Raw genomic sequence first — 15,129 nt, forward strand, 5'->3', positions numbered from 1 at the left:
GACCTGTACTTTTGGCATTATCTGGTATCTTATGTTTGGAGTACATGTTGCTTGACTTAAAGGCCGCCAGGGCAAAGGCTGCTCATCACTAAAGGCTGGTGTATGCATATATTTCTTTATGTATTGCGTGGGGCGATGGATCTTCTATGGAAGCTGGTTCAGTAAATCACTTGCATGGAGACAGAAAGACTGGGCTCTATCTTCTGCAGGCAGGATATGTTTATCCTGTTCGTTAGCTAGGAATGTGGATCCGCGGAGCTGAACAGATAACTTGTAGGCAAAATACTGTCTTGGCAGGCAGGCGGGCTAGGCCGGGCACCTCTCGGCTGGAAAGAAGTGGGGGAGAGGTCGGGGATGCATACCTAAACTGCAGCTTTCAGAGTCAGAAGAGGCTCGGAGCCTGAATTCAGGGCCTGGCTCGACTGGGCCACAAAACGGGTGCATCTTTAAACGTGCACCATGTAAAGACGTTGGCAACATAGGCCTAAGAGCCAAATTAACGTTGCTTTCATGGAGGACTGAATAACTGACATGTTAATGTTGGACGCAAATGCAAATGCGTCTTCATTTTCGGCCATGGAGGGAAAATGCATGGATGTCATGCACATATACTACACGTTGGGGTACACGTAGGGGACACATAGACCATTAAAATTCCATTTTCCTCAAGTGGATCAAACAAACAGAACAAAGCATCACACTAGGGAGGAAGTGGCACTCGCACCTAGCGGCAGGCGAGTGCAGAAGACCAAGCTGAAGGTCCTCGCAGAAGGGGAGGAAGGGCGGGTCGTGAAGGAATCTGCAGCTTGAATCACCTCTACCAGATAAATCGTTACCGAAGGTAAGTAATTCGCACATCTGATAGAGACTACTAGCAGTAGATTCCTTAACGTAGAATAGATCCACTAGCCATACCCAGAAGGGAGGAGGGCCTGTGAGAGAGCCTCCCAGTAGGAAGAAACACAGGGCCCCAGCAGGGGATGTGTACAGGGGACGAGAAGGGCTGCCCAGCCACCCACCAAGCAGAAGGAAGCAAGGACGAGGCCATGGGAGGCCAGGATACCCAAGCTCAGCCAAGGTACCAGGGACGTCCGCCAGAAAACCCCGAAGGGACAAAGGCAGAGGAGTACAGAGGAAGCAAAGAATCACCCTAAACCTCCAAGGAGAAGAGGTAGAAACTGAGGCAAAGCCCTCCACAGGAAAACACACACAGTGAAGGGGACAGCTTAACCGGCCACAGCCTCGAGTTAGCGGACAAAGCAGGAACGGCTCCACAGTCAAGAAAGGCAGGCATGAGAAGAAAGACGTAGTCTTGCAAGGCTCCAGGAGAACAAGTGGCAGGAGCGCCAAGGCCAAGGCCCCCGGCCGTGGACCAGAAAGAGCAGGAGTGCACAGCCAGCAGCTGGCAAGTACCATGGTGCGGAGCGCCCAGACCAAGCTGAGTGCAAGATGAAGGCAAAGGCCAGGAAAAATCCAGAACTCCTCCTAAAAGGAGACCGTTCCGGACATAAACCGACCCATGAAAAGAAGTGGGACCAGCTTTGGGACCAGCCAGAAGAGAAGAGGAGAAATACGTAGGACAGACTAAGCCATCAACCAGAACACAGGAAAATACCAGGAAATCCTACCCCCCCCTGGAGAACCAGACAGAGGACCAGGCCGAAACGCCAGACAAAAAAAGGGCGGAAACACCACAGCACAACGCCTCATAAGACATGCCAAAGCTCGTCCAGCGATGCAGCGGATACAGAGAATGACAGAACCTAGAGCAGCGCAAGCTACGCCAGACAAAGATCAAAGAAAGTGCACCAGCGGTATACAGCAATGCCAGGAAAGGCGAGGAACCCGCAAAAGGGAGTCCACACCCTCCCAGCATAGGACAGAGCTATACAATAGCTACATGTACCCCACTTAGGATATGACACACCCCAAAGAAAACATAGGAACCACTCTTATGGAAAAAATCCTGCATCAGAGAACAAGAACTTAAGACCTTCAGTAGGAACCACAGACGGCTTAGCAATCAGCCACAAAATACGCACTTGCCAAAAGGGCTGAACCAGCAGCCAACAGGAGAGAGGGGCCAACCAAGGGACCCCAAAGGCATGTCAAACCACACAGAACAAACCACCCAAAACACTAGATTCCAGGAAGCAGGTGGGATAATGCCTCCCATCAAGCCCCGGAGGATCAACAAGCCAGCCTACAGAGGGGGAGGAGGACAGAGCCCCGCAAGGAGACGCTGCCTGGCGGTGTCCGCATGAGTGCACCAATGGGCAGGTCAACCAGACGCTCCCTAATATTCTCAGGAAAAACAGCATCCCGCAACCAAGCATGGCGACGGAGAGCCACAGAACTGGCCATAGCACGGCCGAGAGCATCAGCAACGTCCAAGGCCGCACGGAGAATAAACGCGGCCAACTCTCGACCATCCAACACATGGTGTCGTAGATCAGCACGGGCACTCTCATGGGAAACATGAGAAAGAAGGGACTCCACAGAATCCCACAGGCTGGAGGTAGCCCTGGCCAACACACAAAGGGTGTTCAGCGCCCGCAAAGCAGCAAAGATGTTACGCCCCCCATGAATCCAACCACCGGGCCTCCCCAGACAGAGGAAACAACACCACAGGCAAGGACGGAAAAGCAGTCCGCAGAAGAAAGCCCTGAGTAGAAGGGTGGAAGGAAAGGCAGATTGGGCAGTGCGGAGCAGGAAGGTGACAATGCAGGAGAGGCTGAGGCACCGGATCACTCGTGGCAGGACGTCCCCAGAAGAGAGTTGTGGAGGGACGCTCCCGTCCACCAGAGCCCTGGTGGAGAGCTTTGAAGAGATTATCCGTAAGGAATGAGGAACCGGGTCACCCATTCGTAAAATGCCAGCGGTCGTGGAAATAGCCCGAACAAAGGTAACACGGGCCTCCGTAGGGCGCCGCGGGTAGAAAGCAATTCCTCCGTGGGCGATGGCTGCAAACTGAGCCATCCGTCCCCAAGTCCAGCTAGAGGGGGAAGCTGCCAGCCCCTGAATGGTAGGGATCCACGGACAAGTGAGGAACCTGAGGGACCCCCAGGCAAGGCGGAGTAGCCGGTGGAGGGTCCGAAGATTGAGGCTGTGGTGACAGCAAGGAGCCCTCCCTGGAAGACGCTGGTGAAAAAGCAATGATGCGGCGTCCTGTCTCCGGAGAGGAAGAGACCAGGAGATGACAAACCTCCGGGGAGGAAGGAAAGTTTGGAGGCGAATCAAGGACCCGACGCCGGCACAGCATCCTGGAGCCCACCACAGGCGATGGTTCGATGTCTATCAGCACCGGAGTGGACATTGGCGGTGCCGAGTTGACCACCACGTGCTTCCTAGGAAAATGGGGTGGGGTTGGAGCCGGTTTGGCTAAGTAAATGCCCCAAAAAGGTGCTGGTTTGACCTCACACGGGGCAGACGCCCGCGTAGAGGGCTGAGAGGAACTCGGGAAAGCACCCCAAGCACCGGCCTCCACCCGCGGCACCGCCAGGGAGGAAAGCCTTCGGTGCCGAAACGGTGCTGGCTCGGCCCCTGGCGAGGCAGCCGCCCGCTCAGAGGGCCGAGGGGAACTCAGGGACAAGCCCTGAGTCCCGGAGACCTCTTGTGATGCAGAGCCCGGTTGGGAATTGAGGCGAGGGAGGTACGCCATGTGTCGAAGAGGGGAGCCCCGAAGGACTACACCTCGATGACACCACCCTCCTACAACCTGAAGCCGAATCCTTCGGTGCCGGGCCGAAACCGCCGGCGACTCCGTGGAAGGCCCAGCGCGAGGCAAGGGATCCGCGGACATCTCAGGAGGTGGAGGAGGGGCCATAGAAGCCTGCAGAGCTGCAGCGTAGGCTGTCATTTGGGCGCTAGTCGTCCAGACACCAGGAAACGACAGGTAGGGTGGCGACAGGCGAGGGCGCATGTCCCGAGGGGAACCAGTGCCCTCTGCAGAACGAGGACAGAACCTCGGAGACAAGCTGCAAGATCTACCAGTCAGTGAGCGACGCCCTTTGAGCCATGGCGAAGGGCGATGTCGCAGTCGGAATCGGCAGCTCCTGGCTTCCGAGGTAGGGGCGGACGCTGGGAGACATGGACCTGGACAAGCTGGCAGACAGCAATTTTATCCGGCGCTCCTGACGTGTCTTCGGTTTGAGGTGCTGACAGGCGCCGCAGTCCGTCATGTCATGGTGCTCGCCAAAATACCACATACAAATTGGTTGAGGGTCCGTCGCCGACATCCGACGTGCACAAGAGGTACACGTCTTGAAGTCCGAAGGCAATCGCACACTGTTCCTCAATGCAAAGTGAATAAGACGGCCTGAAAACAGGCCAGGCCACGATCCGGATCCGCGTTGCACGCGGAAAACAGAAAAACGGACGTCAGCGCGCCGGGGTGGGGCTTATGTTACCTTGCTGACGACACTCCCGCGGACGACGTCAGGGTGGAGTCACGTGGTACCGCCCCCCAAACCCCCTGGCACGCAGAGATGCCGTGGCAAAGAAAATTTTCCCGATCCAGTCTCACAAATGGGGATAATTCTACGTTAAGGAATCTGCGGCTAGTAGTCTCTTTCAGGTAGAAATGTAGCCAGGTCAGGGAGGAGATCAGACCCCCCATTCCCCCCCACCCCGACACAAGAGTGGACGATTGACCTAGACTGTTGTCAGAATGTGGAGCAAGTAATTTATAATGGGAGAGGATGCCCACAGAAGTGGGAAAAAGTGTGGAGCCCGTGAAAATCCTACAGGGGAACTTGAGGCCCCAGTGTGGAATGTAAATATGTATGTTGACCAAGGCAAGACTTTACTACAATTTGGAAATAAGACATTCAAATGTAAACTGTCATGCAGTTCCTAAGATGCTGTTCTTTTAGTGCTCTATATGTTATGGAACTTAAGGAACAAATATATACGCTGTCATGTATTGAGCATAATGATATAAATGTTAAATAAAAAGAGTAAAAAAAAAATAAGAGAATAGTAATCAACCAACTCACCATGACTAGCAAGTGAATGCATTCACCGTCTCCTGCTTCCACACAATGACGATGCTCAAGAAGACCTTCGACTGGTTGCCCACCAACAGTTGCAGAACAATCCCCTAAACCCTCATCACCAGCAACGCACTCTATGCTGAAATCAATGCTCAACTGAGCAGAAGTCTCCGGAACATATATCTGCTGCCAGATTCACGCTCCACCTCCACCCCACACTCATCACTCAACAACTCCACTGATTCCCAGTCCACAAATGAGCACTCTTCAAACTCCTCAAACACACATAGTACACCACTGTACCTCAACCACCACATAAACTTCCACTAACCAACCAGACAATTCTGTTTAGACAAATTCTTACTCACACACACCCCCTGCATATGTAGAACCAGATCCGGAGGTCATGCCTACTCCTACCTAGCTCCTAAAGCCTGGAATGACCTGTCCCAGCACATCAGAGCATCTTCCTCCTGAATTCAGCACTCAACAGAAGTCCTGGCTCTTCACCTAGCCCAAACTTGGCTTGGCCCATACAGCTCCTTGCTCTGCGCCAGCATACCCACCTGCCCGAGTTGTGCGCTATATAAATACACATAACCGAACTCCGGGCTGGAGTGATATTGGCCGAAAGCCGTGCAGAATTCCCAAGTTCCACTTTAGGCTGAACACATCTCAGAGAGCGAAACGCCTTAGAAGCTCCCTACTTCAAAATGTGCGGACATTGTACATTCTCTGCAAGTCAAGAGATCAAGCTGAGGTTGTCCCCATTTGAAGAGAAGAGTTTGCATACCATCTAGATGCACCTACCATTCATGATTGTTGAGGCGTTGTCAGCTGAGTTTGTCCTCCCTGATGTTCAGAGTTCATGCTAGGGCAGGGGTTTTCATACTGGGAGCGGGCACCCCTAGGGGGGCCTTGTAGGGTTTCTGGTGCAGTAACCTCCCCACTTTTTGCCAGACTACTGATGCACTTTCACTTGATGTGCCCTGGGTCCCGGCCAATCAGGTTCCCAGGGTCTGTGTTCTTTCCCCAAAACGAATCCAATTGGCATCTCTGGCCACTAGTCAGCCCCTGGTAAATGGTACCACAGGTACCCAGTGCCCTGTGACCAGGGATAACCTCTAAGGGCGGCAGCACTATTGTGCCACCCTTATAGGCACTGTACCTCTACACACACACTGCTTTTGCAGACTGCATGTTTTTTGTGCAGAACAAAGTGAAGAGTCGACATGGCACACACCTCTGTCCACAACTCTCAGTCCACGCCATCTTGAAGATAAGGGGACTCAGCCAACCAGGGACAGGTTCATGCACCCCTCCCACTGGAGGGTGGCATAATAGGGGGTGCACCCACTCCAGGGAAGGGACCCATTGGTCCCTGCCCTTTACCTACTTGTAACACCCCTAAATCTAGTATTTAGGGGGCACCCAGAACTTTGCTTCCTCAGAGAAGAATAAACTACAAGAAGAAGACGGACCGAACAGCAGTGCAGCAGCTAACAAGAGGAAGACACCCAAGGACTTTTCCCCAGTCCTACCGACCTTTCTCCACCTCGAAACTGCTCCTGCAAATCCCGGTGTGTCCTGCAGCCAGCAATTTCGAAAACCCCAGAGGACCTGCCTGCCTTCAACTAGAAAGACTCTGTCTCCAGTGAACACCGGATTTGTTCATCTGCAACCTCTGGCTCAGCCAGACACCGCAAATCCGCTGCACTCTGCACCCGCCATTTACAGCCCGAGCTCGAGTGGGTTAACACCACGAGGAGGTCCCCCTGGCGATCCTGCCCGAGATCCGGCAACCCCTGACCTGCCTCGAGCCGGGGCCTGCAGCCTAAATCTAGAAGGTCCTTCCAACCGCAACCAGGAGCTGGAAAGAAGATCCAACCCTAAAAAGCAACCCTGCACCTGATGACCCACATCCTTGTGTGCCCAAACCGACGGTGCCTTGCCAACCCCTAACTTCCCAACCTATGTCTCGAAGTGGTGGTCGCGCCCAGAAGACCTTTGTCCCCAAGCCTTCAGTGCCTTTGCAAACCGGAGGCTAACTCCTCTGATACTGACTTACTGCTCGACCACACAACCACAAATAGAAAGTTTTTAGATAGAGAGAGTATGTTTTCCAAATAAAATGCTATTTAAGGTTGAATCCAGTAATCATTGGTGCACGTTTTCACTCAAGAAAGAGGATCGGTCCAATTTTTTGGAAAAATAGAATTTTATTGATGCAAAATTGAACATTGACAGCCGACACGTGTTTCGACCTCTGTGTGGTATAGCGCGAGGGCTTTCTCAAGGCTGTAAAGATAGAAATGATGTGTTTAAGTAAAATAATAACAGGAGATGGTGGACCCAACCAAGAGGAGTGAAGTGTGGGAAAAATCCGAAAAAATGCAAGAAAAGTGCATGAGAAGTGAAGTCAACCGAGATGGGGATGTTCTCTTTTAGTAATGGTGTTAATTATACTAAAGAACTCAAGGGCAAAGTGCAGATTTTTAACTTAGAAAGTGAGGTATAGAAAAACAATTTTAACAAGTCACACATTAATCAAGTGAGACTGGCGTGTTTGATCATTTTTAGAAAATTCAAGAAAGAATTCCAAAAGGAGGGAAAGATAAAGCAATGGAAGAATGGTAAAGGCGAGACACCCAAAACCAATAGTATATAAAATATACAACATATACAACATATAAAACACACACACACAACAACCTTTGGTCAATCATTTCTTAAAAAACCACGCTCATCAATTGAGTTTCTCTTTTGTAGGCCTGAAAAAACTGAAATCACACAAACGTGGTGGAAATCAAGAACTGCACCTACGAAGAGAAGAAAGCTCTCTGATCATCAGAATGGATACTGTGGAGAAAGGACTGAATCAAGAACATGAGTGGCACCACTATCTCTAATACCAGAGACTTTTTTGAGAATTGCACTACTACTCTTAGTGACTCAAGTCAGACAAATCAGTGTTACTTTAACAAACACACTACCATCTAGATCACTTGAATAAACCTTACTAATAGTTAAAAACCATGATCAGATATGCCCGATTAAAACAACTATTTTAGAAATCATTGAAACCAATTGAATGTTCATATATAACAATACACCTTTGGAATGAGCAAATTTCCACTACGGATACACTATCTCCCAAATCTCATCAAGTGGCCCAAAAACCACATTGCTCCATTAATCCTCAATACAAATATACATTTAGAGAGGCGCTAATAATCATAAACATAAGATCTATGTCTTTCCTGTGTTATGTTAAAGGATAAAATGGGTTTTGCTAGCTTCTGACTTAAATATCTAATCATTGTGATTGATTATACTAGACTAATAACCCTCAATCTTAACTTTTTTTAAAAAAAAAGCAATTCTGGGCTCTCCAACTTTTTTTCAATACAGTCCTAGAGACCTTTAAGAAAAACTCAAAATCGAAACACAAAACCTTTCCAATATGGCTGATCAGCAAGTAATATTGCAAATGAACTACTGAATGTCTGCCCTTCAGGTTGACTACTTCGAAACACGAGTCGTTTTTTAGAAAAACGAAATGGTCTTCAGTTCGGAAAGGGAACACATTTTACATGTAATAAGTCAACGTTCCCTGATAATTACACTATCTTTGAAACAAATACACTAAACTTTCGAAAGCCTGTTAAATAACCGCGTTTACATGCTCACGGATTAACTTCAGGGTCACCCGACCAAAATAAACGCGCATTCATGTAGGATTCATTATTACCGGACCTCTCCGCCGTGCTCGGCGTCTTTGTAGGAACGCTCTGACTTTCCGGGAGATTTAACTCCAAGTAAGTGCCCCCAGAACTTAGCCCTCACTCGCACTTTTAAATCAAATGCGCTTATAATTCAGTCCCGTCTTACGGTTTTTGCCGTCTTTTTCAGTTTTGCTAAAGTAACACGCTCACAGAATAGCCATTATCTTGCCTCGCTCTATGCAACTTCAAGTAAGTGCCCCCAGAACTTAGCCCTCACTCGCACTTTTAAATCAAATGCGCTTATAATTCAGTCCAGTCTTACGGTTTTTGCCGTCTTTTTCAGTTTTGCTAAAGTAACACGCTCACAAAATAGCCATTATCTTGCCTCGCTCTATGCAACTTCAAGTAAGTGCCCCCAGAACTTAGCCCTCACTCGCACTTTTAAATCAAATGCGCTTATAATTCAGTCCCGTCTTACGGTTTTTGCTGTCTTTTTCAGTTTTGCTAAAGTAACACGCTCACAGAATAGCCATTATCTTGCCTCGCTCTATGCAACTTCAAGTAAGTGTCCCCAGAACTTAGCCCTCACTCGCACTTTTAAATCAAATGCGCTTATAATTCAGTCCCGTCTTACGGTTTTTGCCGTCTTTTTCAGTTTTGCTAAAGTAACACGCTCACAGAATAGCCATTATCTTGCCTCGCTCTATGCAACTCCAAGTAAGTGCCCCCAGAACTTAGCCCTCACTCGCACTTTTAAATCAAATGCGCTTATAATTCAGTCCCGTCTTACGGTTTTTGCCGTCTTTTTCAGTTTTGCTAAAGTAACACGCTCACAGAATAGCCATTATCTTGCCTCGCTCTATGCAACTTCAAGTAAGTGCCCCCAGAAGTTAGCCCTCACTCGCACTTTTAAATCAAATGCGCTTATAATTCAGTCCCGTCTTACGGTTTTTGCCGTCTTTTTCAGTTTTGCTAAAGTAACACGCTCACAGAATAGCCATTATCTTGCCTCGCTCTATGCAACTTCAAGTAAGTGCCCCCAGAACTTAGCCCTCACTCGCACTTTTAAATCAAATGCGCTTATAATTCAGTCCCGTCTTACGGTTTTTGCGGTCTTTTTCAGTTTTGCTAAAGTAACACGCTCACAGAATAGCCATTATCTTGCCTCGCTCTATGCAACTTCAAGTAAGTGTCCCCAGAACTTAGCCCTCACTCGCACTTTTAAATCAAATGCGCTTATAATTCAGTCCCGTCTTACGGTTTTTGCCATCTTTTTCAGTTTTGCTAAAGTAACACGCTCACAGAATAGCCATTATCTTGCCTCGCTCTATGCAACTTCAAGTAAGTGCCCCCAGAACTTAGCCCTCACTCGCACTTTTAAACCAAATGCGCTTATAATTCAGTCCTGTCTTACGGTTTTTGCCGTCTTTTTCAGTTTTGCTAAAGTAACACGCTCACAGAATAGCCATTATCTTGCCTCGCTCTATGCAACTTCAAGTAAGTGCCCCCAGAACTTAGCCCTCACTCGCACTTTTAAATCAAATGCGCTTATAATTCAGTCCCGTCTTACGGTTTTTGCCGTCTTTTTCAGTTTTGCTAAAGTAACACGCTCACAGAATAGCCATTATCTTGCCTCGCTCTATGCAACTTCAAGTAAGTGCCCCCAGAACTTAGCCCTCACTCGCACTTTTAAATCAAATGCGCTTATAATTCAGTCCCGTCTTACGGTTTTTGCCATCTTTTTTCGGTTTGCTAAAGTAATACGTTCATAGAACAGCCACTAATTTGACCCGATCTATGCGATTACAACGTTTGGTCAAAGTAAGTAAAAACAAATAAGGACGCTTTAAAGCTAGCCGCTTTATTATTGTAATGATTCCGCTTTGGCAATAGGAATGGGATATGGCAAACTAATCGAATCTGATTATTTGGTACATGACCACAGCATTGTTTTGCACAAATGTTTAAATTAATACCTGTGAACATAAAAAATTTTCATTGAAAAGATGGCATCCCGAGCCTCATAAAAGACTGGAGCCTAAATGGGCCGCTTTTCCCTCATTCAGTTTAGACTCACATGGTCTGTTTTTCTCTATTGATGTTCTTGATTTAGACGTTTGTGCTTACCTGCTTCTCTGTGTTGTTCCACGTTTTCTCTCGTTATACTATATGAGTGCCTGCTGATTTAAATGCCCTCTCATGGCAGTAACATCTAATATGTGAATAAGGTCTCCCACCCACCCTTAAAAAATGTATGGACTGCACGTAAATAATTAATACGAATAAACCCTACGAATACACCCAAGCCTAAACTTCGGTCTGTTAGAAGTATCCAAAATAGCACACATATCTAATCTTTGAAACAAACAAAAAAATGGAATATAGTGCATATTTGTCCTTTCAATAGAAGAGTGCTAATCTCTATTAGCTCACATAAATAATGATATCTGACGGCTATCATTATCAAGATTGAAAGTAAGACCAGTGAGACAGATGGCATGTTACTAAACCAATACGGAAAGGAATGTTATAAAATGTTATGCGGATTTTTGCCGAATAATGAACCTTTTCAAAGTCTTGTCCAAATAGATATATTTAGCAATGTTGTAATATTGGCATTTATGATGTTCTTAAAAATTGAAATGCTACACAATTCCTTTTTATAGAATACTGAATTGAAAAATGATATATTTTTTTTACAGATTGAAATATTTAAAGGAATTTATTGCGACATATATTCATTGAGATGCATACTAGAGAAATTTAACAGAATGATACTAAGAAATTGAATTTAGGTATTATTTTACTCTCTTGAAGATTACATATTGTATATGTTGTATATTTTATATACTATTGGTTTTGGGTGTCTCGCCTTTACCATTCTTCCATTGCTTTATCTTTCCCTCTTTTTGGAATTCTTTCTTGAATTTTCTAAAAATGATCAAACACGCCAGTCTCACTTGATTAATGTGTGACTTATTAAAATTATTGTTTTTCTATACCTCACTTTCTAAGTTAAAAATCTGCACTTTGCTCTTGAGTTCTTTAGTATAATTAACACCATTACTAAAAGAGAACATCCCCATCTCGGTAGACTTCACTTCTCACTCACTTTTCTTGCATTTTTCCGGATTTTTCCCACACTTCACTCCTCTTGGTTGGGGTCACCATCTCCTGTTATTATTTTACTTAAACACATCATTTCTATCTTTACAGCCTTGAGAAAGCCCTGGCGCAATACGCCACAGAGGGCGAAACACGTGTCGTCTGTCAATGTTCAATTTTGCATCAATAAAATTCTATTTTTCCTAAAAATTGGACCGATCCTCTTTCTTGAGTGAAAACTTGCACCAATGATTACTGGATTCAACCTTAAATAGCATTTTATTTGGAAAACATACTCTATCTAAAAACTTTCAATTTCCAAAACTCTAAAAGGACCAGAGTTTTGGAGTATGTTTCCTCCGCTTACATAAAAACTTCTATGAAAACAGATATAGTCCTGGAATCCCTGGACCTTTCATGCTCAGCTGTTACGTACAACCACAAATAGAGATTGAGGTGCTATCTAACTTTACCTCTGCCTACCTTTGGGGATCCACTAGACTCTGTGCATACTATACCTCACTTTTGTACAGTATATATAGGCCAGCTTCCTACAGGCCTTAAGTGATCTGAGGGAGGGCCCCAGGCTGTGGCCAAAAGAAGCTTTATTCCAAAACAGTGCTTTGTTTTCACCCCAAAATAATTAGCTCAGTAAGCCGTTCTGTAATGGGCCATCAATAACATCTTTTGTAATGTATTTCCTAGATGGGAGAAAGTGTCAAAAAGGACCGGACTCCAAGTATTCTTCTAAACCTCCACCAAATATTTCCAATAATTACGCTTTGCCTGACCAGGATAGTATGCCTGGCAATCATGTCTAGGAATGTATTTTTAAACCAGTAATAGAACTTACCTGCAATGTTTAAATAAGACTAGACATATTTAGACATTACCAGTTTAATAGAATAATGTCTAAAAATTGAGAGGGGGCCCAATGAGATTTTTGTTTTCACTGGAAGGTGGGTGTGTGGGGGGAGGGGTGGGGGGGAGGGCATTAAAAAGTTTGAAAAACCACTATGCTGGGTGGTGTACCGCCAGGAAAATACCTTGATGTTTCAGCCCTTTCCAGAGGCATAGTGCATCCTAGACTCCACACCACCCTGTTTTTGCAATACCAAATGACAGTGGTGTTGTTCGTGAGCCCCTGCATCGGTCTTCCTTTTAATGGATGGTAGGAAGGCCTTCAATGCCTATAGGATGGCCTGCAGCTCCAGATGGTTGATGTGGAGCCAAGACTCTGCCAGAGAGCAGATGCCTCTGATCTCATTTCCCGCAAGTGGCCACCCCAACCTAAAAGGGAAGCATCAGTCACCAGTATTAGTTCTGGGTGGGGTAGAGAAAGGGGTCTGTTGAGAACAAACACTTTATCCAGCAACCACCACTGGAGATCTTTTGCAGTCTCCTACAAAGCCTGGACATTATTGGAGCGATCCCCCTTATTCTGTACTCCTGGGACATCAGATCCCATTACAGAACCTGCATGTGCCACCTGGTGTGCCTGACCAGCAGAATGCAGGAGGCCATCAGTCCCAGCAGCCTTAGTGTCAGCCTCACTGAGAACCAGGATCCTGGTTGAAATATCGGGATCATAGCTTTAATGTCCTGGACTCTTCATTCAGGGGTGAAGCATGAAACTGCATTAAGTCAAGAATGGCACAGATGAATGGGAGCGTTTTTAAAGGAGTCAAGTATAACCTCATCACATTTATAGTGAACCCCAACAAAGGAGGAGGTTCAATGTAGTAAGATGAATGCCTGGGGCAAGCACAACTTCAATAGCCATAGTTCATCCTGGACGGGCACATTTTTTACAATTACCACTCTGGCTGGTCATGGGACTTAGCAGCAAGGTTGTTAGTTACAAGCCATTCATACTAGGGGTCTAGTAGAGAGTCAAGATAGGTCTGCACCGGCACACACAACTGACATTCTGTACCTCTTCCTATCTGTGCTGATGAAATGGCATTCCATAAGACTGTATGGCTCCTCAGCCATTCATGGAATCACAAACTAAAGTTTCTTATATCCTGCATCAAGATCTTCTGTTTTGCGGTGCCAGGTTTTGACTAGCATCATGAACCTAGATAGAATTTTAGTGAGACTCCTCCTCCATTCGCACTAGATGTAGAAATTAGAAACCATAAAACACACTAGATAAATAACATTCTCTTTCAAACGTGTCGAATTCTCCAGCAGAATAAGGGAAATAGGGTAGTGATGCCATATAACATTTTACCTGGAACAGTGACTTGAATGATGTTAAGTTCTTCAACTCCAGCAGCAGTACCCGCTGCAGCAGCAGTAGATGCGGCTGTTCGGGATTTATTGATTTTTCCTACAGGTAGGTGTGAGAAATGAACAAAGATAAAACGACAGGCATTACAATCAGCAGAGTAGTGACATGTTTGTTGGCACTTTTCTTAGCTCTTAAAATGCAATTAAAAACATTATTAGTCAACAGGTGAGCATCTAGTTATGGTCTCAGCACAGATTTGCTCAAATGGCATGATCTTGCAAGTTGAAACCTTACTGCAAAGTCTGGGAATTTTTTTAATCTGTTAATTCTCCCTGCATTCTCTGCCAAAACGCACCATGACAGGTAGCGAGCCTTTTACCCTCTATACAAACTAACTCGGTATGTGTAATAAATAAATGAACAGATAATACTCAAAGGAGAACACATTACACATCCCACTAAACATATGCAATTTAACTTGCAATGGTAAAGCTTTGTAATTTCTTTAGATCAAGAATGCATCATAGAAGAAAATCAAAGTAAATATGCCAAAAATAATATTCTAATATAAATAATTTCTTTACATTTGAAACATTTCTACCCATTTCTTGTTGAGCACAAAACCGCTGTATAGGCGTCTCAATGGAAGATTACTCACTTTGTAGGACGACTAAAGAAACGTCTTGCAGTTCAGAACTAAACATCTCTGGCCTGTGAAAGAATAAGCAATATTTTAACAGATTAGTTAAAATTCTGCATTTTTAAGATTACTGTACAATTTTCCAAGTGTTGTGAAAAGAATACATTTGTGGTGACACTGTAAGTAGGAAACAGCAAGTCTTCCTTCTGCATGGACTTGTGTATTCACCCTGCATTGACCTGGAAGTCCACACGCAGGCCTTCATGAGGTAGGAATACCATGGTGGGTGATGAACAGTAGACATATGTTTAAAGCGATAATGAACAAGTTACTTACCTATGCCTTATTTGGTAGAGATGCTATCTAACCACAGGTTCCTAACCTTAGAATTATCCAAAGGTGTCAGACTGGATCTGGAATATGTTTGTG

At 45.8% G+C, this 15,129-nt stretch overlaps 1 protein-coding gene across 4 annotated transcripts in view; it reads right to left on the reverse strand.

Moving 5' to 3' along the window:
- GTF2I (general transcription factor IIi) overlaps window positions 1-15,129 on the reverse strand; it is a 1,434,650-nt gene that overhangs the window by 141,419 nt on the left and 1,278,102 nt on the right. For all 4 annotated transcript variants that reach the window (XM_086954596.1, XM_086954597.1, XM_086954594.1 and 1 more), the window contains 2 exons: window positions 14,719-14,771; window positions 14,061-14,159 (listed from right to left, as the gene is read on the reverse strand). In XM_086954596.1, coding sequence (XP_086810722.1) covers window positions 14,061-14,159; window positions 14,719-14,771 — 152 coding nt within the window. The remainder of the gene's footprint in view (window positions 1-14,060; window positions 14,160-14,718; window positions 14,772-15,129) is intronic.

The sequence above is a fragment of the Lissotriton vulgaris genome, chromosome 2_1 (assembly GCF_964263255.1).
Source record: "Lissotriton vulgaris chromosome 2_1, aLisVul1.2, whole genome shotgun sequence".
Classification (NCBI taxonomy): Eukaryota; Metazoa; Chordata; class Amphibia; order Caudata; family Salamandridae; genus Lissotriton; species Lissotriton vulgaris.